This window comes from Narcine bancroftii, chromosome 10, assembly GCF_036971445.1.
Source record: "Narcine bancroftii isolate sNarBan1 chromosome 10, sNarBan1.hap1, whole genome shotgun sequence".
Classification (NCBI taxonomy): Eukaryota; Metazoa; Chordata; class Chondrichthyes; order Torpediniformes; family Narcinidae; genus Narcine; species Narcine bancroftii.
In genome coordinates, this window is record NC_091478.1 from 85,618,348 (window position 1) to 85,644,426 (window position 26,079).

At 42.4% G+C, this 26,079-nt stretch overlaps 1 protein-coding gene across 13 annotated transcripts in view; it reads left to right on the top strand.

Moving 5' to 3' along the window:
- znf423 (zinc finger protein 423) overlaps positions 1-26,079 on the top strand; it is a 403,631-nt gene that overhangs the window by 225,758 nt on the left and 151,794 nt on the right. For 12 of the 13 annotated variants that reach the window (XM_069901631.1, XM_069901632.1, XM_069901628.1 and 9 more), the window contains one exon: positions 205-289. In XM_069901631.1, coding sequence (XP_069757732.1) covers positions 205-289 — 85 coding nt within the window. The remainder of the gene's footprint in view (positions 1-204; positions 290-26,079) is intronic. The other variant, XM_069901625.1, reaches the window with a different exon arrangement.

The window sequence follows — 26,079 nt, forward strand, 5'->3', positions numbered from 1 at the left end:
TGCTGAGCATCTAGAAACACATAAATATAATAAACCTTACTGAGGGGCTGTGGTGTACATTTTTGTAAGTACACTTTTTGTAATTTAAATGTGGTACCAAATTATACTTTCTAATTTGCATTTGATTAAATATCACTTCTAACAGAATAATTTTAGTTCATCACAGTAAATAATAATTTCTTTCATCTCATAATTGTTGGACAGAAGAAGACCTACCAGTGCATTAAGTGCCAGATGACTTTTGAGACTGAACGGGAAATACAGATCCATGTTGCAAATCATATGATTGGTAAGAAGAAATGTTTTTATTTTATTAATTGAGATCATTTTTTTTTAAAAAAGGTTATTCTGTGTTGGGTTATGCCAAACAATTAATTGTCTGAATTCTTGAAGAACAAGAAGGAGCAGGTAATCATAGATTTTTTTTTTTGCCCTCTGGTTTTCAATGTCTTTGGATCCGAGAAGATGTGGTAGGATTAAGCTTCACAAACTTCTAATTTTGCTGATTTTCTTTTCATGAAGAATCTTCATTTTTTTAAATACAGTCCAACTCCAATTATCTGAAATGGTCAAGACCATGCCCATTTCAGGTAAACGTTTTTTTCGGAGAAAAAAAACCAGCTCAGTAGCAACAGCAAATCACTTGTAACAGTGTTTATACAAAAAAAATTAAGGCTTTTTAAGCATTAAAATAAAGTTTGATTCTCACCAAAAAAAATGTTGGCCACCCACTGCTGATCACTGACACATTCCCACCGAGGTCCCGCTTGTGTCGGGAGCCGTCGGGAGTCCGGGGTCCGCTGCTGCCGCTGCCGGCACCTCAAGATCAGCTGCTGTCGGTGCTTCAAGATCCGCTGCCCCTGGCACCAGGAGCCCAAGGTCTGCTGGGCTGATTCCAGTGCTGGGAGCCTGAGGTCCATTACTGCCGCTATTTGGAGCCCGATGTCCCCGGTCAGTTCAGCTCTGAAAAAAAATTGGATAACTGAGGACTTTGGTGTATCCGATTTTGGGTAATCAGATTATTTATTATTTAAATTTAATAGCTTAAACTTTGGTAGTATTCTGGTGCTATACACTTCTGGGTTTTAATACAAGTCTTATAATTTAAAAAATTATTTCCTGAAAAAGTTCTTGGCTCAACTCATGCCTTTGGTGTCATGTCAGACATATTATTTGTTTTATTCAGGTTTTCACCAAACAGTAATTTCAACAGAATATGAACTGGAATTTCCCAAACACAATATCCAGCTACTGAAATACAAAAGTCTGTATACACTGTGGTTGAAGTAAAAACACAATGCTGGAGAAACTCAGCAGGTCAAACTTTATATTGCAAAGATGAAGGACTTAAGCCCGAACCGTTGGTTATGTGTCTTTATTTTTGCTATATAGGTATACCCCGCTTTATGAATACTCAAAATTGCAAAAATTCACTTTTATAAAGAAAGCCGTGTTTGCTTTTACTAAAGGATTTTTGCTTTTATGATAAAGTGGCCAGTGGAATTTTTAAAAATTTTATTTAATTTTTGAAGAATTTAGACATACAGCATAGTATCAGGCCATTTCAGCTCAAGCTGTCACAGAACGGCCGGCAGGGCTGTCAGCGTGCAGCCAGAGGAGCTGTCACAGGGTGGCCGGTGGGGCGGTCAGCGTGCGGCCGGCAGGGCGGTCACAGGGCTACCGGCGGGACGGCCACAGGGTGGCCGACGGAGCAGTCACAGGGCTACCGGCGGGACGGTTAGCGTGCGGCCGGCGGGGCGGTCACAGGGTGGCCGACGGAGCAGTCACAGGGCGGCTGGCGGGGTGGTCACAAGGCAGTCGTGGGCGGTCAAAACTCACTGATTTCCCGATTCTGGTAAGTGAAGCTACACTGTACATAGTTATTTCTACTTTATATGGGCCGTGTATTTAGCATATCATTCCTGCTTTCAATATACATTAGTGTTATTTTAGGTTTTATGTGTTATTTGGTATGATATGGTGGGTTATTTTTTTGAGGTCTGGGAACACTCAAAGATTTTTCCCATAGAAATCAATGGTAACTGTTTTTTTTGCTTTACACCATTTCAGTTTACAAAAGAAATGCTCTAGTTTTGTAAAGTGGTGTATACCTGTACACTGTTTGACCTACTGAGTTTCTCCAGCCTTGTGTTTTTACAATATCAAGCTTCTCCGTAAACCCTAGCAATGTACCCTTCTCCTCCCCCACAAATTGCTTACTGTTTCCATGTATGCAAGCAGAAGTAAATGTAACAAAAATCAGTTCAGTTGTAACTAATTTTACAGGCAAAGTTAAACACAAGTGAATTAAAGATGATCTGATGGCTTGTTAGTTAACAACTTGAAAGTTAATACTGTAGTTTCTGTTCCCAATGTTGGTCTGAGTTTACTAATAACCATTGGGAGAATTGCAGAAACATTGATTGAGGTGTTCAAATGCTGGGGTGAGGAAATATCTATGATTATTATCGAGGAGGACTCAGGAAGGGGTTCCTGTTTCCATCACTGCCACATTCCCACCATAGTGGTATGATTGTGAACAGGTGAAAAAGGTATTGGAGAACTGTTAGTATGAACTCTCATAAAAGGAGACAATAAAAGGAAGGATAGGGAAGTGAATAAATCAAGGAGATAGAATTTTGAACTAATGTAAAATGAGGTTGAATAGTTCAGCACAAACCACTTGCTTCCACTGTAACAAAGCAGCAAAATATATTTGAATTTTACTTGGTTGTTGAGAAACAGAATATTTTGACTTCAATTACAAATTAAATAAGAGGTATCTTTTCTAGTAGAGCTACAGTGGAGAATTGTGCAAGAAATGAAGTATAAATAATTAGTACAGGAAATGGAACTTTTACAATCTGAGTGTCCATTGAAATGAAGCTGGCATGTCTCTGACATCCCAAATGGAGTATGGCAGATTCTGAGATTTGATCAAGTGAAAGTATCTCGTGACACCAGAGTGGCAAATGTCGTTGTGGAAGGCTTTGAGGAGATCCACCTATGCGCTGGCACATGTCCTTTATGACAGTGCATCTGAGGGCTCGTTGAGCGTCCCCGGCCAGTACAGGATGTCATAATGGTAGGTGGAGAGCTCGATACTCCACCTCAAAATTTTGTCGTTCTTTATCTTATCCCACTGTTTATTGTTGAACATGAATGCCACAGTCCATTGGTCCTTGAGCAGGGTAAAATGTCTGCTGTCCAGATAGTGCCTCCAGTGCAGTACTGCCTCAACTATCGCCTGAGCCTCCTCCTCTATAGAGGAGTGTCAGACTTCAGGGCCATGGAGGGTGCGGGAGAAAAAGACAACAGGGCGGCCTGCCTGATTAAGGATGGCGACCATGGCAGAATCAGATGCATCAGTCTCCACCTGGAAAGAGGCAGATTCATCCACCGCATACGTTGCAGCTTTCGCAATGTCCGTCTTTATGCAGGAGAAGGCTGCCCATACTTCCTTTGTAAAGGGGAAGGGAGTGGACCTGATAAAGGGGTGGGCTTTATCCGTGTAATTGAGAACCCACTGGGCATAATAAGAAAAGAACCTCAGGCACCTTTTCAAGGTCTTGAGACTGGAAAGGGGGAGGCCTAGTAGAGGTCACATGCGGTCAGGGTCGGGGCCATTGACCCCATTCTTCACGACACAGCCAAGGATTGTAAGTCGGGTAGTGTGGAAAACACATTTATCCCTATTTTAGGTTCGATTCAAGCATTTGGTCGTGTTGAGGAATTTCTGGATGTTCGTGTCATGGTCTTGGAGGTTGTGGCCGCAGATTGTGACTTTGTCCATATATGGGAAGGTGGCATTCAGGTCATATTGGTCCACCATCCGGTCCATCACCCACTGGAAGACAGAAATGCCATTGGTGACACCAAAAGGGACCCTAAGGAAGTGATAAAGGCAACCATCCACCTCGAAAGAAATGTACTGGCGATCCTCAGGGTAGATGGCAAGTTGGTGGTAGGCGGATTTCAGGTCTATTGTAGCGAACACATGATACTAGGAGATTTGGTTGACCATATCTGAAATGCGAGGGATGGAATATGCATCCAGTTACGTGTAGCAGTTAATGGTTTGGCTATAGTCGATCACCATTCTGCATTTACCCCCCACCCTGACCACTGTTATCTGAGCTCTCAAAGGGCTGGTGCTGGCCTCAATAATCTCCTCGTCCAGGAGCTGTCGACCTCCGCCTTTATAAACACCCTGTCCTCCTCTCTGTACCGCCTGGTTTTTGCGCAACTGGCTTACAGTTGGGGGTAAGGTTCGTGAACAGTGGCAGGGAGGGAGGGAGGTTTGATGCAGAAAGTAGAAAGACCGCGCATCGGTTGGGCCAGCAGGAGAGGGTGGGAGGGGGCAGAGCAGCCGATTAAGGAACTGTAGGTTTCCGACCGTGAGGGGTGGGAGAGGGCTGTCATATTGCATTCTAGAAATCTATCCCCAACACTACTGGCACGTAGAACTGCAAAGTCTTTATATGTCTTCGCATGGTCATTATAGCTGTGGATTTCTGCGGAGTGAGACTTTGAGGCTAGGGCGACTTTTTAGGCAACCGGTTTTGCCTCAAGGGAGGAACATTGGATAGTGTCAGAATTAATAAAGCTCTTGGTGATCCCACTATCAAAAAAGGCATTTAGTCACCTGGTCATTGATGGAGATGCCCATCATGGAGCAGGCGAATTGGTGAGGGCTGTTTTGATCCAGCTCCACTGAGGCCAGGGTCGGTCCATGGTCCAACCTGATCCAGCACCACTGAGGCCAGGGTCGATCCATGGTCCAACCTGATCCAGCACCACTGAGGCCAGGGTTGGTCCATGGTCCAACCTGCACTGACTTGCCATCTGGAGGCATGATGGCGACGTTGGTCTCCCCGGAAGTCGGCAGCATACAAGATGGCAGCCCCCAAGTCGTGGTGTGGTCATTCCCAGAAGATGCTGGCAACCAAGATGGCAGCTGCTATGTCACGCATGTGACAGCGCTGGGGCTGGAGGGTAGTGATCGGCATACTCTTGCTTAGTGCCCCTTCTTCCTGCATTTGAGCATGTTGTGTCTCTCGCCGGGCAGCATTTTCAAGAGTTTTTTGTCTGGCCGCAGAAGTAGCATTTCAGGTGCTCCTTGAAGACAGCAGTTGTGGTGGGCTCGTTAACTGGGCGCAGTAGTGGACCGGTGGCCTGTAGACCTATGTCCCACGATGGCGACCCCCTTGTAGGTCCGTTCGCAGAGTACACTTCAACGTGGTGGAAGGCGATCTCCAGTGACTTCGCAAGATCAATTGCCCCTTTTAAGTCTTAACTTGCTCTGCTCGAGTAACCTTTGGCACATGTAGTCAGACCTGATGCCTGCAACATATATGTCCTGGATCGTGTCTTACGTGTTTTGATGAGTGGTCAATACTGCCTGGAAGTTGCACGCCCGCATGAGTCCTCACGGGGCCCGGAGGAATTCATGGCCCGATTCGCCCAGTAGCTATCTGTGGGTGGCAAGCATGTGCCTGGCGTATACTTCATTAACTTTCTCCCTGCATTGTTCCTTCCACAAATGTGGTGGCATCTCTGATCATTGGGAACACTCTCGGTCTGACCTGGGAGAAGAGAAGATGCAGTCTGTTTGCATCAGTGGCCATGATGCCAGCTGAATTTTGTAGGAAGACCTTAAAACAGCTTAGCCAGAGTTCAAAGCTATCTGAGCCATCAGGCGAATGACTGTGGGTCGATTTCCAGCTTGTCAGGTTTCAGGATTTGGTCCATTATTGGCAATGAAAACAAAAAAATTGTGAATAAAATTGACATGCAGTAAATAACTGAGAGGCTGAGACTGAGTCATTGATTTACAGGCTCTTATTCACAATGGACAGGGGCCTCATCCTTTGACGTGACCTGGGCTTTCTGGGGAATGGTCAAGGTGTTGCACACTTTATAATAGGTCAAAAAGGGAGGTGCCACAGGTACAGTCACAGAACGGGCGGAACCAGCAGTTCACCACACTCACCCATATTAAACATTGAGCACCTGTCTCCCAGTGTTTGGACCATAGCCTTCTATGCCAAACCAATCCAAGCGCTTGTCGAAATGCTTCTTCAATGTAGTCAGCCACTCTCTCAAGCATGCTTTCTTAAATGGTGTCAACCACCCTCTCAAACGTGCTTTTTAATTATTTTTTTTCAGATTTTCTCAAAAAAATTAATAGAATAGTGTGGTTAGGGGTATGCCGACAAAATTGCTGATCTTCTAAGTTCTGGGAATCAATTCTGATTCATTTAAATTGGGGACTGTGGGAGCATGAGCACTCAGTGCTTTTAGTGGATGTTGCTTGGAGGATTTTTTTTTTGGTTGCCACCCAGAGGTGGTATTAATTTCCATTCATTTGGATGTTTTTAATGCTTTTGAGCTCTGTCTAGAGTTCTGGACTACTCTAGTTATATTGATAGTATAGGTTTGGCAGTATGGACATGGGTTTCCCAGTGGAATTTCCTCTATTTCATTGTTTTAATAATAGATGCAACATATTGGATTGAAGTCACTTAGAGTGAACATAGAGGATGCTTGCTCTTTTATGTGCATGCCCATGCAACAAGGTTCGCAGAGCAAGAGGTCTTTTTATTGACCATCGATGATGCAGAAAGTAATGATTTTAATGCATCCCCTCCCCATTGCATCACCCCTGGGTGACTGAAAGGTACGTCAACCAGTATTTTAAGACTGACAGCCCACTTCAACGAGGAAAACAGCATTTTCCGAATCACTAACTCTGAATTTCTTTCCACTGGATTATTCCAGGTGGTATCTGATAATCTTTGCTATATTATTCAGACCACATCAAAGAAGGCTTAAAAAATGAAAACAGTGACGGTAACTGAAAGGGTAAGGGAGATGCCGCCACGGCTAAAAGGGCAAAAGACAAAGATAAAACATACCATGACCTGATGTATCAAACTCCTCCATTTTATGAATTGGAAAGTTAATAGTTAACTATTGTTTAATGATAGACGTCTATTCCCTTCATATAAATGCACAATGTCCAGGAAACTGCATGATATTCTGAAACCCCTTTCCCAGACCACAGGACTTAATGCCTTGAATTGGGATGTCGGTTAGTTATCTGAAAAATCTACAACAGTGGCTTATGACGTACTTGGAAACTGATCAACAAGTGCATTGAGCCTTGTACAAATCCAATTTGACCATTGACAAATTGCAAAAAGTGTTTGTTTTCATACCAAAGATCCTCAAAACTGACAAATACTTATAAAAGTCAGCACTCTTGTACTTCTGGTTACATTTGTACATAACATTTGTTCACGAACAACTCTGAGCTAATGAATAGGATAACTATTTCAATTGTGTTGTTTGAGGAATAAATAATGAAGAGATAATACAGGAATAGCAATTTCAATCTCACATAACATCTTGCGCTTCGACCTGAGGGTGTAAATGAAACCTCAGTATCTTGTCTGAAAGACAGCACCTCCACAAGGATGGCATAGTAGTGCAAATGCTGGAGCTGCTGTCTCCCCAGTCCAGAGATTGGGCTTCATTCCTGACATTGTGTCTTGTTTGTGCAGAGTTTGCATGTTCTCTGTGTCTGAGTTTCCCCTGGGTGTTCTGTTTACCCCACGATGTGCCAAAAGATGTCATTATTGGTAGGTTAATAAGTGATTGTAAATTACCCCTTATGTCAGTGAGTAGCAAGTCGATAGTTGCAGGAGACAGAATAAACTACAGGAAAAATACATGGAGAAATAGGATTAAGGGCATTACTTTTAGAAGCAACATAGACTTGACAGGTTGAATTACCTCCTGACAATGTGGAACAATGTAGTCCACATTCAATCCCGTGCTCCAATAAAGATGGCAGCACTGCTGCTGATGTGGACTTAAAAGGATAGAAGAGGTGGAGGTACATCTTCCAGCACTCCTCTATAGGGTCTAAATGCCGAGTCATCAAACTTGTAAATTGTCTGTAGAATGGGGCTACCAGAGTCCCCAGTGTTTCATCTAAAAGACAACAAGATAGTATCGCCCAGCTAAGACCACCTCTGAGGAACCAGTATCAGACCAGGTTTTGTGAGGGTGCTGATGGTGAACAGAGGACCTCGGGCATCGATGGGTTCCTCATCATGATGAGGGGGTTCAAAATCGCACAATGAGGAAGATGAAGTGGATTCGTGGAGCTCTGGTTCACCACTGGAATGAATAGAAGCCATGCAACCACAGAGGTTAAGGGAGTGCAGGATGTGGCAGCATCCGGGGAGGTGGTGGGGTCTCTGAAGGGACCCTTTTTCTCTCTTTCTCTTCTTAAAGGGTCGCTGGACTAGTAAAACCGCTTTACACACTGTCCTTATAAGGATTCCATCCCTTTTTCACAACTCCTGCTCCCAGGATGAGTTCTTCCATGCGAGATAATTCGAGATTTCCTCCTTTTTAAAAAATAATATGTGGCTTTCCCTCTACTACAAACCACTCTGACCTCACCCACATATCCTCCATTAGTAGCACATCTGCCCTGGCTCCTCCCCACCCTGTCTCCATACGCAACAAGGACAGGACTCCCCTTGTCCTCCTCTACCTCTTCATCCAACATATCATCGTCTCACATTTCCTCTACCCGTGATGTAATCCTACCACCAGACACATCTTCCCCTCTCCTCCCCTCTTCGCTTTCCACAGGGACTGCTCCCTCTGTGACTCCCTCATCAACTTCTCCCTCCCCATCAATCAACCCATTGGTACTTACCCCTGCGATTGCAAGAAATGCTACACTTGAACCCACACCTCCAGCATTCAGGCCCTAAACTGTCCTTCCAAGTAAAGGGGTCATCTATTGCATCCGTTGCTCCCGTTGTGGCCTCCTCTATTTCGGAAAGTCTGGATGCAGACTGGGAGATTGCTTCATTGAATACCTTCGCTCTGCCCACTGCAATGGAGGCAACCTATTTCAGTTTCCTACCCCATTCCCATGCCAATATGTCTGACCGTAGTCTCATGCACGGCTAGACTGAGACCACCTTGTATTCCATCTGTTCCCTCCAACCAGATGGCATTTAATATGGACTTCTTTGGTTTCTGTTAATTCTCTCTCCAACCATCCCTCCCCTTTCCCTCTCTCTCCTTGCCTCTAGCTTTATCGCTCTCTCATTTTCCCTTTACTCCTGTCTCCTTTCTTCCAGCTCTGTATTCACAGAGCCACTCCCTCCCTCGATCAATTCTCTCCTCTCCTGTTCTCGCATCAATGTTTAATTATGCTCTTTTTTTTTTGTTGGCCTGTGCACCTCCCACTGGTCTTTCTTTGCTCCTCCCCTGGTCTTTCTTTGCTCCTCCCCTGGTCTTTCTTTGCTCCTCCCCTGGTCTTTCTTTGCTCCTCCCCTGGTCTTTCTTTGCTCCTCCCCTGGTCTTTCTTTGCTCCTCCCCTGGTCTTTCTTTGCTCCTCCCCTGGTCTTTCTTCGCTCCTCCCCTGGTCTTTCTCTGCTCCTCCCTCAACCTTTTTATTCAGACTCCTGTTTGCTTTTTCTCTGATACCTTGAAGAAGGCCCAAAACTTTGGTTATATATCTTTACCTCCCACTGATGCAATGTGAACTGGTGAGTTCTTCCTGCATTTTTTGTTATTACTACCATCACAGTGTCTGTTTCACTTTGGTGCCTCTTTGTGTGTCTTTACAGGGCAAAGAAAAATACATTTTGTCCCGTTTTTGGACATGACGGTCATAAAACCTTGAACTTACTGATATGCCAGCCAAAGTTATATCCCTGTGTATCTATTGTGTGGCTTGATTTAGAACACTGTCCACCTTGAACACCAGGGGAGCTATGTGAGGATGCTTTTTATAGACTTCAGCTCTGCCTTTACCACCGTCATCCTGGACAGACTGTGATTGAACTTGATTCAGGAGAAGATGAGACAGCCTACATGAATGAAGTCTAAAGAGTGACAGCATGATGTCCAGAGAACAATCTTGTCTTGAACTTCTTAAAAACAAAAGAACTTATAATGGACTTCAGGAGGAACAATACAGTTCCAGTCCCATTTGATACACCATCAATGTCCAAAGGACTGAAGTTATATAAATCTGATAGGCTTTTATTCACAATAGAATGGAGTCACGTTCATGATGGTTGACTGTCCTGAACTGGGGAGGGGGCTGTGGACCAGTCACCTTTAATCAGGTGTCTGTGGGAGGGGCCACAGGTACAATCAGCCAATGGGTGTGTCCAGGCAGACAACTATAGAAATAGTGGCTTACCACATTCACCCCATTTTTTTTCAAGAATCCAGAAGGGTGAAATGCATCAGAAGTTATCACAAATTAAGTCTTGCACGTGGTCTTATCTGCCACTGTGATCATCGTAGCTGAGTCACTGCAATGGGGTCCTGATAGTCTCAAGTGTCTGTATGCAGTCATCGATATCGGTTTGACGAGTCTGGCATGCCATCCGTTGGGGTTGGGGTAACTGCCATGGATTTGGTGCAACATGGGTGAAGATAGAAGAAGGGGCTGGGGGTGGTCGATTGAGGTCTCTGGAACCCCTGAGGGCATCAGGTCCCTTACCGTTACTTGTGCCCATCAGGATAAGTCACATAGGGATTAGCATGCAGTAGTTGGACCCTTTCAACTAGTGGGTCAGACTTATGGCTCCTTGCGTGCTTCTGGAGTAGGACTGGCCCTGGGGATGTCAGCCAGGCCATCAGTGTGGTCCCTGTTGCAGACTTCCTGGGAAAGGAAAACACTTTCATGTGGATTGGCATTGGTGGCAGTACAAAGGAGGGATCTGATCAAGTGGAGTTCCTCAGAGAGGACATCTTGCCAACGGGAGACTGGAAGGCCTTTAGATCAAAGAGCTAGGAGGATGGCCTTCCAGAAGGTGGCATTCTCCCTTTCAACCTGCCCATTCCCTTGGAGGATATAGCTGGTGGTTCTGCTCATGGCAATACTTCTGCCCAGCAGGTACTGGCACAGCTCATCACTCATAGAGGAGGTACCTGGGCGCTATGGTTATAGCTGGGGAACCCAAACAGAGTGAAGAGTCTGCAAAGTGCTTTGATGATTGTGGCAGCTGTCATGTCTGGGCAGGGAATGGCAAACAAAAAACGTGAATACTCGTCGATGATGTTGAGGAAGTACACATTGCGTTCAGAGGAGGTGAGGGGTCCTTTATCAGTTGCACTCTGTCCGGTTGATAAAAGTGCAGTTTGCACTCTGCACAGACCTAGCAATTTCTGGTCATAGCCCAGATCTCCTCAACGGAGTAAGGCAGATTGTGTACTTTGATAAAATGGAAAAACCTGGTGACTCCAGGGTGGTATAGATCATTGTGGAGGGCTTGGAATCGGTCTATTTGTGCACTGGCCCACATTCCATGGGATAAAGCATCTGGGAGCTATTGAATTTCCTGGGCTGATACAAAATATTGTAGGTGGAAACTTCAGTTCTCCACCTCAATATCTTGTCATTTTTGATTTTAACCTGCTGCTGGTTGTTGAACATGAAAGCCACTGCCCATTGGTCAGTCAGCAAGGTAAATCCTTTTCTGGCTAGGTAGTGTCTCCAGTGTTGTACTGCCTCGACAATAGCTTGAGCCTCCTTCTCAAAAGAGGAGTGTTGAATTTTCAGGGCCCTGGAGGATGCGTGAAAAGAAAGCGACAGGTCTGCCTGCTCGGTTAAGTGTGATTGCCAGGGCGAAGTCGGTTAGTCCATCCTGAAATGGGATGGACTAATCTATGGCATGCATCGTAACCTTGGCAATGTCTGCTTTGATGTGGCTGAAAGCTGCATGTCCACTGACTCATTATTGAAGGACCTAAAATATCTGAAGTTCCTACACTTAATAAACTTGCCAGGACAGCGTGTAAGCTTGTCTCTGGTGGTTTTTAAAAGAGTGGTGTCTTAATTACTGCTAAATACCTTTTATTCATTGAAAAATTGAGATATGAAGTTTGGAATGTCATTTTAATTATTTTTGAAGATTTTAAAAATCAATTTTGCTTTTTCTACTTGTCACATATTTCTTATTTTGTTCTCTCCACATTATTTGGCATTGAATTAATTATACAAAATTACATTTCTTGGAGCAGAATCTTCATGCCTCATTAGGAGTTCTTCGATCTGAGATACACAGATCCCCTGAAGATAACGGGACACAAAAATGGATTTATAATCACCATACATTTTGGTGCAAAAGAGCATAGAAAGTCTGTGTGCAAGTTAAGTGTGATGAATGGCTATTAATTTGCCACTGATTTCAAAGTCCAGTATGTGCCCAGTGAATTTGATTATGATATAATACATGCATTGTACAGATTCTGTCAATCCAGTATCCACTATATTTGTAAAATAAACTGATATTTTGTGTACCTTTCCTTTCATCCTGATCAGTTTTTGAGTTGATTTTAAGGTTAATAAATCTGAATATCATTCCCATATTGGGTATAATTAAGCTTTTCAGGAGATCTGACAGAAATATGTCAAATGTGAATTATCAGGGATTGCAGAAGTTACTGGAGATTCATATGAAAATAGTGAGGCCATTCTCCAGTGAAACAGATAGCTGTTTTTTTTGTTTATCATTAAAGCATACCTGATTGCAAATGAACCTTGTGTGTAAACTGAAGGATTAGTTACCATTTAGGGAGAATTTTTGGTTTTATATTTTGAAATTAATGATGTGCTGGTGTTGGCAGCTGCAGCATCTTGTTTTTCACATTAGGGTTATTATCACTTGGCTTTTTCCTTCTTAAAATCTCATCATTAATATATGTTTTCTCAAGATGTCATTAATTAGCAAGTTACTTCAACAAAAACATTGCATTTGCTGCAACTCCTTTATCTGCAGTTGCTTGGAGTAACACATTGCCTTTATCCAATGTTTTAAATTATTTAACTATAGGTGCACTGTTCCTTTACTCTTCAAAGTAAGTTAACGTACACATTTTGTGGGTAACTCCAGCAATCTCTTGTTCAAAATTACTATGGCTGTCTTTTTAAGTGGAGCACCTGTGCTCTGTTTACTTGGTTACAAAGGATTCTTCCAATTTTAAGCGGAGACAAGGGTGAAAATTTTATAAGCAAAATACTTTATTGGGAGGCCTTTATTTTGATTTGAAGATGCCTTGTGTCAAAATTTTCAAGTTGGGGCAATGATTTCATGAAAACATATTCTCTTTTAAGGATGACTATAAATGATTTAAAGTATGTTTTGCATAAAAATGTGAAATGCCTTTTATTTTTAAATTGGATAGGATACCACCAAATATTCTGTCAGAAAAATACATCTATTAATGTAAAGTAAACTGAATACTTTGAAGATGTCTTCTTCAATCATCAATTAAGACTGATACCTGGTTATATGTGTTCACACTGTTAGGTCTGCTTTGTTCATGAATGAGTGAGACAAACACCAGGCTGAGTCGAAATCAGGGTTCTTTGTTCTTTATTACCGGATTGTAACACTTGCGACTAAACATGTTAGTCGGAGAATGCATTCTGCCGTTATCAGCAAAATGGTGATTTTTTATACCCTTGGATACGTGCTTAGAACATCATCATATCATTACTTGTCCAATGACTAAAACTGTTGCTATCCTTTCCCTGCTAGCTTCCTGCCTCTCAATCCATCAATGTCTCTCTTATCTTGTAAGTACAAGGATGCATTCACATCTTGTTACAGCCCTGTACATTCCCATCTCATGATGTTTTACCTAACAGGAGTACAAGGACACCTCCCCTTCTTGTTACTGCCCTGTACAGGGTAACTCCCTACACATTCCCATCTCATGATGTTTTACCTTACAATACTCACGGTAATAAAACAAACTTTTCTCATTCCTGAATTCTGGAAGAGAAGAGAAAGTGATCTTTCCTGTGACTTGCTAGAATCGCTGTGATCAGGTTTATCACCTGGAATACAATCGTCAACTATCACAAACATTGCCTCCCTGTTTTTGTTTTTTTTTTCTGTTTGCAGCTTTTGACTTCTTGAATGTTCCATTCTTTTCCCAACAATGCGCCATGCATGTAAATCGGCCTGATATTCCTTTCAACTTAAATACCAGTGGTTTGTCTTTCTGGCTTTCAGCGTTACTCCCTTAAATCGGCCCACTTCCAATTCTCTTTCTATGCTGCCCTTCATCAAAAAGTGGAGCATAATTTCTACATTATACCAGCAATGCTCAGTGTTGCATCCCATCAACTTTACTTTTTTGCTGGTGTTGCTGACATCATGTCTGGTACTTCATCAGAGGAAATTTTAACCATTGGAAAGGCAGAAATAAAGGGCAAATGTTGTTCACAAAGAACAACTGGTTTCTGGAATGAGCAGCCTGAGATGGTGGTGGAGCGAGGAACAGTGACAGTTGAGAGACATTCATTGTTACTTGAATGAGCAAAGCAGACAGGGATTTGATTTAATACAGGGAAATGGGATTACTGCAGATTGGCATGATAGTCGGAATCGTCTGACCATTTCTATGCTGTGTATAGCCAATTCCATCTCTCTCTTGAAAAAGATGCAAGTAAACTATCATATCAAATTTATCTTAAGATGACAGTCACATTTCAAATTCGATACTTTTGCTTGATTCATCATCTGCTGCTAAAATATTTACTCATTCATGCCTTTGTAACCAATAGTTTCAGATGCAAAAGCATCCAACCTGATATTCGATCTGTAAATTTGAGATTGACCTATACCAAAATGTTCTTTCACCCAACATCATTTTGCTAAAAGCCCTGTCTTAGCTATTACTTAATCAACAATTAAATTTTTTAAATGTCATATGTACTTGCCCTCTTCACTAAAATTTGTTTAACATTCTTGGGGACATGTTAAATATATGATTGGATTTATAATTGTTATGGTTCTTCTGTGGCACAATTTCTGTTCATAATCTGTTCCCCAGTGCTTAGTGCATTTGAAAACATTATCTAGGTTTATAAATTTTTTTAAATTTTATTTATTAATCTAGGTTTATAACTTAATTTGAAAATACTGACTTTACATATAACTTTACTAACAATCATACCCTGCAGTTAATGGATCGAGATTTTCCAAATCTGAAGCTGCGAAAAATATTTCCTTCCAAACAAAACAGTCAATTTTCCATCTTTCTAAATTATTAGAGATTAAAAACAGTAACAACCCCAGCATCGACTTCACATGCAGCAATTTTCCAATCTGTAGTTTCTTAAATATTGTTACATTTTAATGTAGCAACGTCACACTCCATAATCTATTGTCACTGGTTAATTTTGTAGCTTTTTAATCCTGCTATCCAACTTAGTAAATTTGTATTTCTCATCAGGAAAATGTGTTAATTGAAGTACTAACCTTTTCCTTTTCTTATTTAATTATTTTCAACATAGGGAAAGCAAAATTAATGTAATCTGTTAACTATGAGTTGTTTACACTAAGGTTATCAATAAAAGTTGAATGGATAATTTAATAATTCTTGAATAATATCTGTATTTGTAAGATATCTTTCAAAGTATCCTGTAAAATCTGTCACATTGTAATTATGGCACTATTAATGTAGCAGTTAGCGTGACGCTGTTACACCTCCAGTGACCTGGGTTCGAATCTTATGCTGTCTGTAAGGAGTTCTCCCTTTGTCTGCATGGTTTTCCACGGGGTTCCCCAGTTTCCTTCCACCGTTCAAAACGTATCGGGCGTGTAGGTCAATTTGGTGTTACTGAGCAACACAAGTTTATGAGTGGAAAGGGCCTGTTACCATGCTGCATGTCTAAAATTTAAAAAAATAATAAGAAGAATTTTAATCATTTATCTGATTTGTAGCTCTTTTTTTTCTTTGGCTTGGCTTCGCGGACGAAGATTTATGGAGGGGGGTAAAAGTCCACGTCAGCTGCAGGCTCGTTTGTGGCTGACAAGTCCGAGGCGGGTCAGGCAGACACGGTTGCAGCGACTGCAGGAGAAAATTGGTGGGTTGGGGTTGGGTGTTGGGTTTTTCCTCCTTTGCCTTTTGTCAGTGAGGTGGGTTTTTCCTCCTTTGCCTTTTGTCAGTGAGGTGGGCTCTGCGGTCTTCTTCAAAGGAGGTTGCTGCCCGCCGAACTGTGAGGCGCCAAGATGCACGGTTTGAGGCGATATCAGCCCACTGGCGGTGGTCAATGTGGCAGGCACCAAGAGATTTCTTTAGGCAGTCCTTGTACCTTTTCTTTGGTGCACCTCTGTCACGGTGGCCAGTGGAGAGCTCGCCATAGAACACGATCTTGGGAAGGCGATGGTCCTCCATTCTGGAGACGTGACCCACCCAGCGCAGCTGGATCTTCAGCATCGGTTATTACACAGCATATGTACAGATATTGTGATAAACAGGAACCATTTTTATTCTGCTGCAGTTTTTCTGCTGAGAAATATCTGCTGACTACAGGATTTAAAAGCATCATCATTAGGAATTTGAAATTGCATCACGATGCTCCATCTTTTTAAATGCCAATTATTTTTCAACCTTTTATGTCTGAACAATATAAAATTGAACAGGGGACGAGTTAATCATCCTTTCTTTTCTTCTTGCAGTGCAACTCCTGCTGGGGCTTTTTCAGGTCAAAATATGTTGGGTGCAGGGGGCAGAGCTGTCTACAAATGCAGCATTAAAAATATCCTTAATATTTTACTTACCAGTGGTCATATAAGCAGTGTTAAATGTGTCTTTTGAAATTGCTACCTTCTTGCTTCTAAAAGTTCTTAAAATAATTGAAAGGAAAATCAGCCATTTGCAAGGCAACCTAATGTTGCAGAATGTTGGTGCAGTCATGCTGTGCCATGGGTAATGGAACTTGAATGATTCTTCAGGAATGCATGGGGTATGTTCCTGTATTGATCCAATCAAGGTCAGAGTGCTGGAAAATCCTGCATAATTCTCAACTGGTTCTGTAATATTGGCAGGTGTTTGCAAGATGATCTGATGAGGACTGAAAAAATAACTCAAAAAATGAAAATAAAACTTTTCAATCCTCAGAAAGCACAAGATCTATTGCCATTCTGAAATGTTTTTTTTCCAATTGGATTACACTGTCTTAAAATTAACACTGTTCTAAAATGGAAAAATAGAATAACAAAGGGATTTCTTCATAGTTTTGATAGGATGATGACAAGGGATTGGCTGAGTTAGAATGAATTAAAGCTTGTCAAATATGAGAATGTTGGAAATAATTACTCTGATAGGGCACTGGCTCTCCCCACTGCATTTGCAAGGATTTTATCCAGTTGTTTCTTTTGACATTCCACTGGGTCTGCGGCAATCCAAAAGAGATAGTAAATTGAATACTATTCAGGTAAATTTGAAAAGAAGGCCTCAGCACACATCATGGAAAAGCAGGGGATGTTAATGTATATTTCGTTCATTACAAACATAATAACATCAGAATATTCCCTATGTGGCATATCAAGCCTTCTGTATCATTAGTAAGATCACAGAGGATCCTGTACCTAAAGTCACTTTCCCACTTTGTAACCCTCAACTCTTGTGTTCAAAGACACGTGTATCTCTCTCTACTTAATTCCATGGGATAGAATTTCAGTGATTTACAGTCCACCTAATAAAATAGTTTAGCCAATTTCACTCCTAAATGGACAGCCCCTGAGACAATGTCTCCTAATTCTAGACTTTCCAACAATTGAAGAATATTAATGAATTCACTCCATTAATCTTTTTAAGAAAAGTGCTGGCACATTAACACAACAATTAGAGGTATTGCTTTGCAGGACAAGAGATTACGGTTCAATCCTGACCTTTGGGTGCTGTCTGTATGGAATCTGCACATTCTACCTCATTCTACCTGTGACCACATGAATTTGCATCAGATGCTTAAGTTTCCTTCCACACAGCAGAGACATGTTGGTTGACAGGTTAACTGGCTATGTAAATTATCCCTAATGTAGTTGGGCACTGGAGAATCTAGATTGGGGTGGACAAGGTCAATTGTAGTAAGGAGAGACAGAAGGCCCTTCTATAGAGAAAATTAGAAATTTGTAAAGACTGGCTTCCTCTGCCTTTAAGACGCTTCACTTACCTGCATAAGAGGTCCAAAGGTGGATTGGCAGGTCCAACAAGCTGGTAGTGTCAGAGGTGGAGCAAGGTGGCTCCACCTCCTACGTAAAAGGATTGCCACTGAAAGTGGCTCTGTCGCCATGCTGCGCTGTCACATTGCTCACTCACTCTGTCACACTCCTCACACCATGCCACTCCCCCACAGTGCTCTCTCACACCACCTGGTTCCCCTCCCCCTCTCTCATGCTGCCTACTCCCTCACGCCGGCCATTCCCTCATGCCATCCCACACTCCCTCAAGCCACTCCCACACCCCCGCTCTCTCACACCTCCTGATCCAGACAGGGCTCTCAGGCAGCAGGATGACGGGGCTGTCGGGATGGAGTGGGGCGGAAGGATCAGGGTGGGGCTGATAGAGGGAGATGGGGGAAGAGGAAATGAAAGAGAGAGGAAGGGTGGGAGCAGTGTGGTGAGGCTGTCTGTCAGGCAGCGGGGGTGATGGGGCTGTCACAGGGTGGCCACTGCTGAGGTACACATCCTGCCCCCTTTTGCCCTGGGAAGCTGGCACGCTGCTCTTGGCTACATAAAAGGACTGCGTGCTCCTCCTTTTATGTCCTTGGCATAAAAGGTAAATTCACCGTTTTTTAAACTTGTGTAGACGATGATGCAACTAGAGTGAATTGATGTAGATGTGGGAGAAAAAAATTGTGTCAGGGATGGATTAGTTCAAATGGATGTTGAGCTCAGTACAAATGTGCTGCACCTGTTTGCGTGTCCTGAAGTTATTTTGACCATACGTGAATCGTTGAGCTTTGCTGTTGTTACTCTCAATAAACCCCATCAGAGGAGGTAAAGTGGTTATTTAGTTCTGTTATTGGATGCATTATGCATATTTCTAAATTTATTTTTTTTAAAAAAAGGTCATTTATTCTCCAAGGATGTGAAGGCATTTGGTGAATTCGGAAAATGCTGGATTCATTTTGCAGATTGGGCAGGACCCGTGGACAGAGAAATGGTTAAGGTTTCATGTCCTGATAAATGGTCTTGGACCTGAAATGCTGATTATTTATTTTCCACAGATGCTGCTTGACCTACTGATTTTTTTAAAAAAAATCTTTGTGAGATAAATGCACATTTCTTCTCTTTGTGTCATCTAAAGGTGAATTAACACTCCCAAAAAAGGAATATGTAATTCTGTTAGAGAAATGGACACCCCAATGAAATTTGCAACAAAAAAAAAGTCTGTTCCTTGTACATTACAAGTGCACTTCAGGTAGAACCAGAGATATTTTGTTCCATTGAACAAATTAGTGTTGATTTAATATATGATAATAATCTTCAATTTAAAGTTCAGCAAATTTACTCTTTGCTGACACTTCAGTGCCATATTAAAGGAGTCGTGCATAGTCAGTATTGCAGCTTTAATTACGGTAACCTTGCCTATCTGCTTGTTCAAGCTGATGGAAAATCCCATGTCACTTTTAAAAGGACAAAAGTCTAACATTAATCCATCTGTCAATTTTAATAAATACCATAAAGGATATTGGACATACATTTATTGATTTTAAAAAAAAAATATTTTAAATACTGTATCTTGTTTAGAATTACTTGGATCTGAATTACTTTGAGATGTTTTGAGATGTTATGGCCAAATCTTGTCATTTCTGTTTTCATACAAGGTATATTGTGTAATGTGTCTGGATGGGATGACAAAATGAGACTAGAACTTGACATAGCAAGCTTCTGCAATTCTTTGTATCCATCAAAGTTTGACAGGAGGCTTGTACTACAGCTGCAATGACAGAAATAATTTGGAAGTTGCAGGGTAAATTCATCCCAAAGAAGAAGCAATATTCTTCAGGCAACTAGCTGACAAGGGAAGTCAAAGGCAGCATAAAAGCGAAAGAAAGGTCCGGAAATTAGAGACAGCATTAGGTCCAAAGAGAGAGCATATCAATTGGCCAAAAAAAGTACCAAATCCGAAGACTGGGAGCAGTTCAAGATGCAGCAAAGGAGGACAAAGGGATTAATCAAGAGGGCAAAAATAAATTGCTTGCGGCAAACTTAAAAACCAACTGCAAAAGCTTTTATAGATATGTCAAGAGGAAAAGATTGGTGAAATCCAGAGTAGGTCCCTTGCAGTCAGAATGAGGGGAATATATAATGGGGAATAAGGAAATGGCAGACCAATTAAATTCTTACTTTATTTCTGTTTTCACAAGAGAGGATACAAATAACCTCTCAAGGATGTTGGGAAACATAGAGACTAATGCAAGGGAGGAGCTGAAAGAAATCAGTATCTCTAAGAACATGGTCTTGGGGAAATTGAAGGCCGATAAATCCCAAGGGCCTGATAATCTACATCCTGGGGTAATTAAAGAAGTGGACATTCAGATAGCAGATGCTTTAAGAATTATTTTCCAGAACTCGATAGACTCAGGATCAGTACCCATGGATTGGAGGGTAGCTAATGTTACCCCACTATTTAAAAACGGGGGTAGAGAAAAAGCGGGGAATTATAGGCTGGTGAGCCTTACATCAGTAGTGGGAAAAATGATGGAATCCATTATTAAGGATGTAATAGCAGAGCATATGACTAGCAGAGAAGGGATCGGACAGAGTCAACATGGATTTACAAAAGGTAAATCGTGCTTGACAAATCTATTGGAATTCTTTGAGATGGTGACAGGTAAAATAGATGGGGGAGAGCCAGTGGATGTGGTGTACCTGGATTTTCAAAAGGCCTTCGATAAGGTCCCACGTAAACGACTGGCATGCAAAATCAAGGCTCATGGGATTTGGGGGCAAGGTATTGATGTGGATTGAGAATTGGCTGGCAGATAGAAGACAGAGAGTTGGGATAAATGGCTCGTTTTCTAAGTGGCAGGCATTGACCAGTGGGGTGCCACAGGGATCTGTACTGGGACTCCAGCTGTTCACAATTTACATTAATGATCTAGATGAGGGGATTGGATGTAATATCTCCAAATTTGCAGACGACACTAAGCTAGGAGGGGTTGCGTGCACTGAGGAGGGGGTCAGAGCCTTGATGAGACCACACCTGGAGTATTGTGTGCAGTTTTGGTCGCCTTATCTGAGGAAGGATGTTCTTGCAATGGAGGGAGTGCAGAGGCGATTCACCAGGCTGATACCTGGAATGGCAGGAATGACTGATGAGGAAAGATTGTGCAATTTGGGATTGTACACACTGGAGTTTAGAAGATTGAGAGGGGATCTCATAGAGACATATAAAATTTTGGCAGGACTGGACAGAATGGATGCGGAAGGGATGTTTCCAATGGTGGGGCCATGGTTCGAGGATAATAGGCAAACCATTTAGAACCGAGATGCAGAGGAATTTCTTTACCCAGAGGGTGGTGAATCTGTGGAATTCATTGCCACAGAGAGCCGTAGAGGCAGGTTCATTGAATATATTTAAGAGGGAATTAGATATATTTCTTCAGTATAAGGGAATTAGGGGTTACGGAGAGAATGCGGGGACGGGGTACTGAACTTGAAGATCAGCCGTGATCTCATTGAATGGCGGAGCAGGCTCGAAGGGCCGAATGACCTACTCCTGCTCTTATCTTCTATGTTTAAAAACCAACAAACAATTTTTTTAAAAAAGGAATAAGAAGAGAAAAGATAAAATATGAAGGTTAACGAGCCAGTAACATCAAAGTGGATAGCAAAAGCTTTTTTCATATTCATGACCAGTAAAAGAGAAACAAGAGTAGATGTCGGACTACTAGAAAATGATAATGGGGAAAGAATAAACAGAGTATGGACCTGAACGGGTTATTTTGCATTATTCTTCACAATGGCAGACGAGTGAAGTGCCAGAAATTCAAAAGGCAGGGCAGAAGTGAGTGTAGTCGCTATTATTAATCTAAGAAGGTGTTTGGAAAGATTCTTTGGCTTGGCTTCGCGGACGAAGATTTATGGAGGGGGTAAAAAAGTCCACGTCAGCTGCAGGCTCGTTTGTGGCTGACCAGTCCGATGCGGGACAGGCAGACACGATTGCAGCGGTTGCAAGGGAAAATTGGTTGGTTGGGGTTGGGTGTTGGGTTTTTCCTCCTTTGCCTTTTGTCAGTGAGGTGGGCTCTGCGGTCTTCTTCAAAGGAGGCTGCTGCCCGCCAAACTGTGAGGCGCCAAGATGCACGGTTTGAGGCGTTATCAGCCCACTGGCGGTGGTCAATGTGGCAGGCACCAAGAGATTTCTTTAGGCAGTCCTTGTACCTTTTCTTTGGTGCACCTCTGTCACGGTGGCCAGTGGAGAGCTCGCCATATAATACGATCTTGGGAAGGCGATGGTCCTCCATTCTGGAGATTAAGGTGGATAAAATCCCTTAACTAGATGGACTTCACCCCAGCATTCTGAAAGAAAAAGTGGAAGAGATTATGAATGCATTAGGGGTGACCTTTCAAGAATAACTGGAATGGTTCCAGAAGAATGGCAAACTTCTGATGTCACTCCACTCTTTAAAAAGGAAAAGAGCAAAAAGTCCTCTATTAAGGATGATACGGGACTCTTGAAAGCACGAGATAAAATAGGCCGAAGTCAACATGGATTTTTTCAGGAGAAATGTTGCCGTACAATCTGTTGGGGTTCTTCAAAGAAATAATGAGCAGATAGATAAAGGCGAGTCAGTGGATGTTGTTCATTCGGATTTTCAGAAGCCCTTTGACAAGGTGCCTCGCATGAGTGGTCTTCCACAAGGATTAGTGTTGGGACTGCTACTTTTCATGCTGTACTTAAATGAACTAAATGATGGAGTTAATGGCTTAGTAGCCTTGTTTACAAATGATAGGTGGAGAGGTTAGTATTGAGGAAGTAAAGATTCTGCAGAGGGACGGACAGGTTGGGAAAATGGGTAAGAAAGTGGTAGATGGAATACAGAGTGATATGTGTATTATAATGTTCATTGGTAGAAAGAATAAAGGCATAGATTATTTTCTAAATGGGAAGAAAAGTCAGAATGCAGTGGTCTGGGGAATTGGGAGTTCTAGTGCAGGATTCCTGAAAGGTGAACTTGTAGATTGAATTGATAGAAAAAGGAAGGCAAATGAACTGTTAGTATTTATATTGAGAGGACTAGAATATAAAGGCAAAGAAGCCATGCTGAGGCTTAGTAAAGTGTTGGTCAGACTACATTTGGAGTATTTATGAACATTTCTGAGACCTATTTCTAAGGAGGAATGTGGAGATAGTCCAGTTGAGGTTTAGGAGAATGATCCCAGGGATGAGAGGGTTAAAGTATGAGGAGCGTTTGATGGCTTTGCCCCTGTATTCATTGGAGTTTATAAGGATGAGAGAAGACCTAATTGAACAAAGAAATTGGACAAAGAGATGTTGGCAGTAGTAGGAGAATCCAGGTCCAGAGGGCACAGACTCTGAATAAAAGGGTATCCTACTACAAAGAAGATGAGGAGAAATTTCTTCAGCCAGAGGATAGTGAGTCTGGAGCTACAAAAAGCTGTGGAGACCATCATTGGGTATATTTAAAGCAGAGGTTACTAGGTCTTGATTTGTAAGGGTGTCAAAGGTTGTGGGAGAAGACTGGTAAATGGGTTTATAAGGAAGGATACACTGCCATGATTAGAATGGCAGAGAAAGCTCTGTGGGCTGTGGCCCAATTCTGCTTCAATTTTTTATGGTGCAGTTTGACAGCATGGGGTAATCTTGTATTCTTGATGTAAATCTTCGCCAATGTCTTTATAGAGTTGAATACTGATGTGGTTTGAGTGGAGGGATGAAAACAATAAAATTTGAATGTCCTCATTCAATTTCAAGATTCCTTTATTGTCATGTAATAATAATAGTGCAATATTACACGGAATTTGCTTTAGTCTGCTGTAAGGCAAGCAGAGTCACGCTCGGCAGAAACTGCCTGAAGCACCTCTTGTAGTCAGAGAAAGAGAAGCAAAAGAGTCACTGAGTGTCCGTGGGTTTGCCTCCAGTACTCTCGCAGCCCAAGCAGTCACACAGAGTCCAGTCCAAACCATCAGCATCCCAAGCTCCAGATCCAAAACTCCAACAAGATCAGGAAGACTTCAATGGCCACAGCACGCTCTCACATCACGGTTCCAATAGCTCAGCCACTGTCGCGCCAGACTCCAGCAGTTCTCGGTCTGGTGGGAATCCCACCTGAGGTCTATGCGTCAGTGAATTACCCCACTTGTGGTCTCTGTTCCAGTGAGTTCCCCCACGAGGTACATGATTCAGTGAATTACCCCACCTGAGGTACATGATTCAGTGAATTATCCCAGATGAAGCATGTACTCTTGTGATATTTGAAATTACTCAAATAAATACCTAAAGGGACAAGATACTGCTGAAAATGAGTAGAGTAAAGAGCCAACCAAAGGACGCATGAAAGATCCTCCAGAGGAGAACGATCCATCAGTACTGTGGCAGACAAAACATTTGGGGTCAAGTTCATTCTTTATCTTTCTCCCCCTGGTGTAACAGCTTGCATCCATTTGGTATTTTGACATGCATGTTGGAAATGACCACCTGTGTATGATCCTCATTGGGATCAGGAAACAAATGCCTCAGCATTTCAGTCCTTTCAAAATAGATTTATATGAGAAAAAGGAGAAAATATTGCAGACCATGTAACCACACTTGTTTCAGTTTGTGCATAGGTGAAAGTAATTTTTAATGACATAGAATTTTTAAATGAATAATAACAGTCTTGATTTTTAATGAAGATTAAGGTGTCGGTGCTTGCTGCTAACCTTGAAGAATGCTACTTTCAAGGAGCTTTATGATGAGTGCAGTGTGTATATCTCCTTTTCCAAAATTGGTTGCTCATGGGCATTAATTCCATGAAACTGGTGTCCAGCATGAGCCAGGTAACTGAGCAGCCAATTATATAAAAAATCTTGCATACAGCAGCTGACCTTATATTTTCACATTGCAAAATAAAGATGGGAAAAGTAGAACCTAAGTATTGTAATTTTTTTGAAGGTTGGTACAGTTTGAAGTTAACTGAATTTACATATAAACATTGAAATTTCAGATTCACCTGTCTTAATGCTGCCTTTGCAGGCTGAGTGGTTCATTAGTTCACCACATTAGCCTTGAACATGATTCATTTGATTGTTGCAGCCCATGGTTCTGTTTTGCTTTGGCTCCACCTCCAAATTTTCTTTCTTGAGTATATTGAAGTTCTTGAGTATATTGAAACCTTAAAAATCCATGTTCAGGTTTTCACCAATGCAAAATCACTGGAATTTCTTTTTTTTTTTCTTTCTTTGGCTTGGCTTCGCGGACGAAGATTTATGGAGGGGGTAAAAAGTCCACGTCAGCTGCAGGCTCGTTTGTGGCTGACCAGTCCGATGCGGGACAGGCAGACACGATTGCAGCGGTTGCAAGGGAAAATTGGTTGGTTGGGGTTGGGTGTTGGGTTTTTCCTCCTTTGCCTTTTGTCAGTGAGGTAGGCTCTGCGGTCTTCTTCAAAGGAGGCTGCTGCCCGCCAAACTGTGAGGCGCCAAGATGCACGGTTTGAGGCGTTATCAGCCCACTGGCGGTGGTCAATGTGGCAGGCACCAAGAGATTTCTTTAGGCAGTCCTTGTACCTTTTCTTTGGTGCACCTCTGTCACGGTGGCCAGTGGAGAGCTCGCCATATAATACGATCTTGGGAAGGCGATGGTCCTCCATTCTGGAGACGTGACCCATCCAGCGCAGCTGGATCTTCAGCAGCGTGGACTCGATGCTGTCGACCTCTGCCATCTCGAGTACCTCGACGTTAGGGGTGTGAGCGCTCCAATGGATGTTGAGGATGGAGCGGAGACAACGCTGGTGGAAGCGTTCTAGGAGCCGTAGGTGGTGCCGGTAGAGGACCCATGATTCGGAGCCGAACAGGAGTGTGGGTATGACAACGGCTCTGTATACGCTTATCTTTGTGAGGTTTTTCAGTTGGTTGTTTTTCCAGACTCTTTTGTGTAGTCTTCCAAAGGCGCTATTTGCCTTGGCGAGTCTGTTGTCTATCTCATTGTCGATCCTTGCATCTGATGAAATGGTGCAGCCGAGATAGGTAAACTGGTTGACCGTTTTGAGTTTTGTGTGCCCGA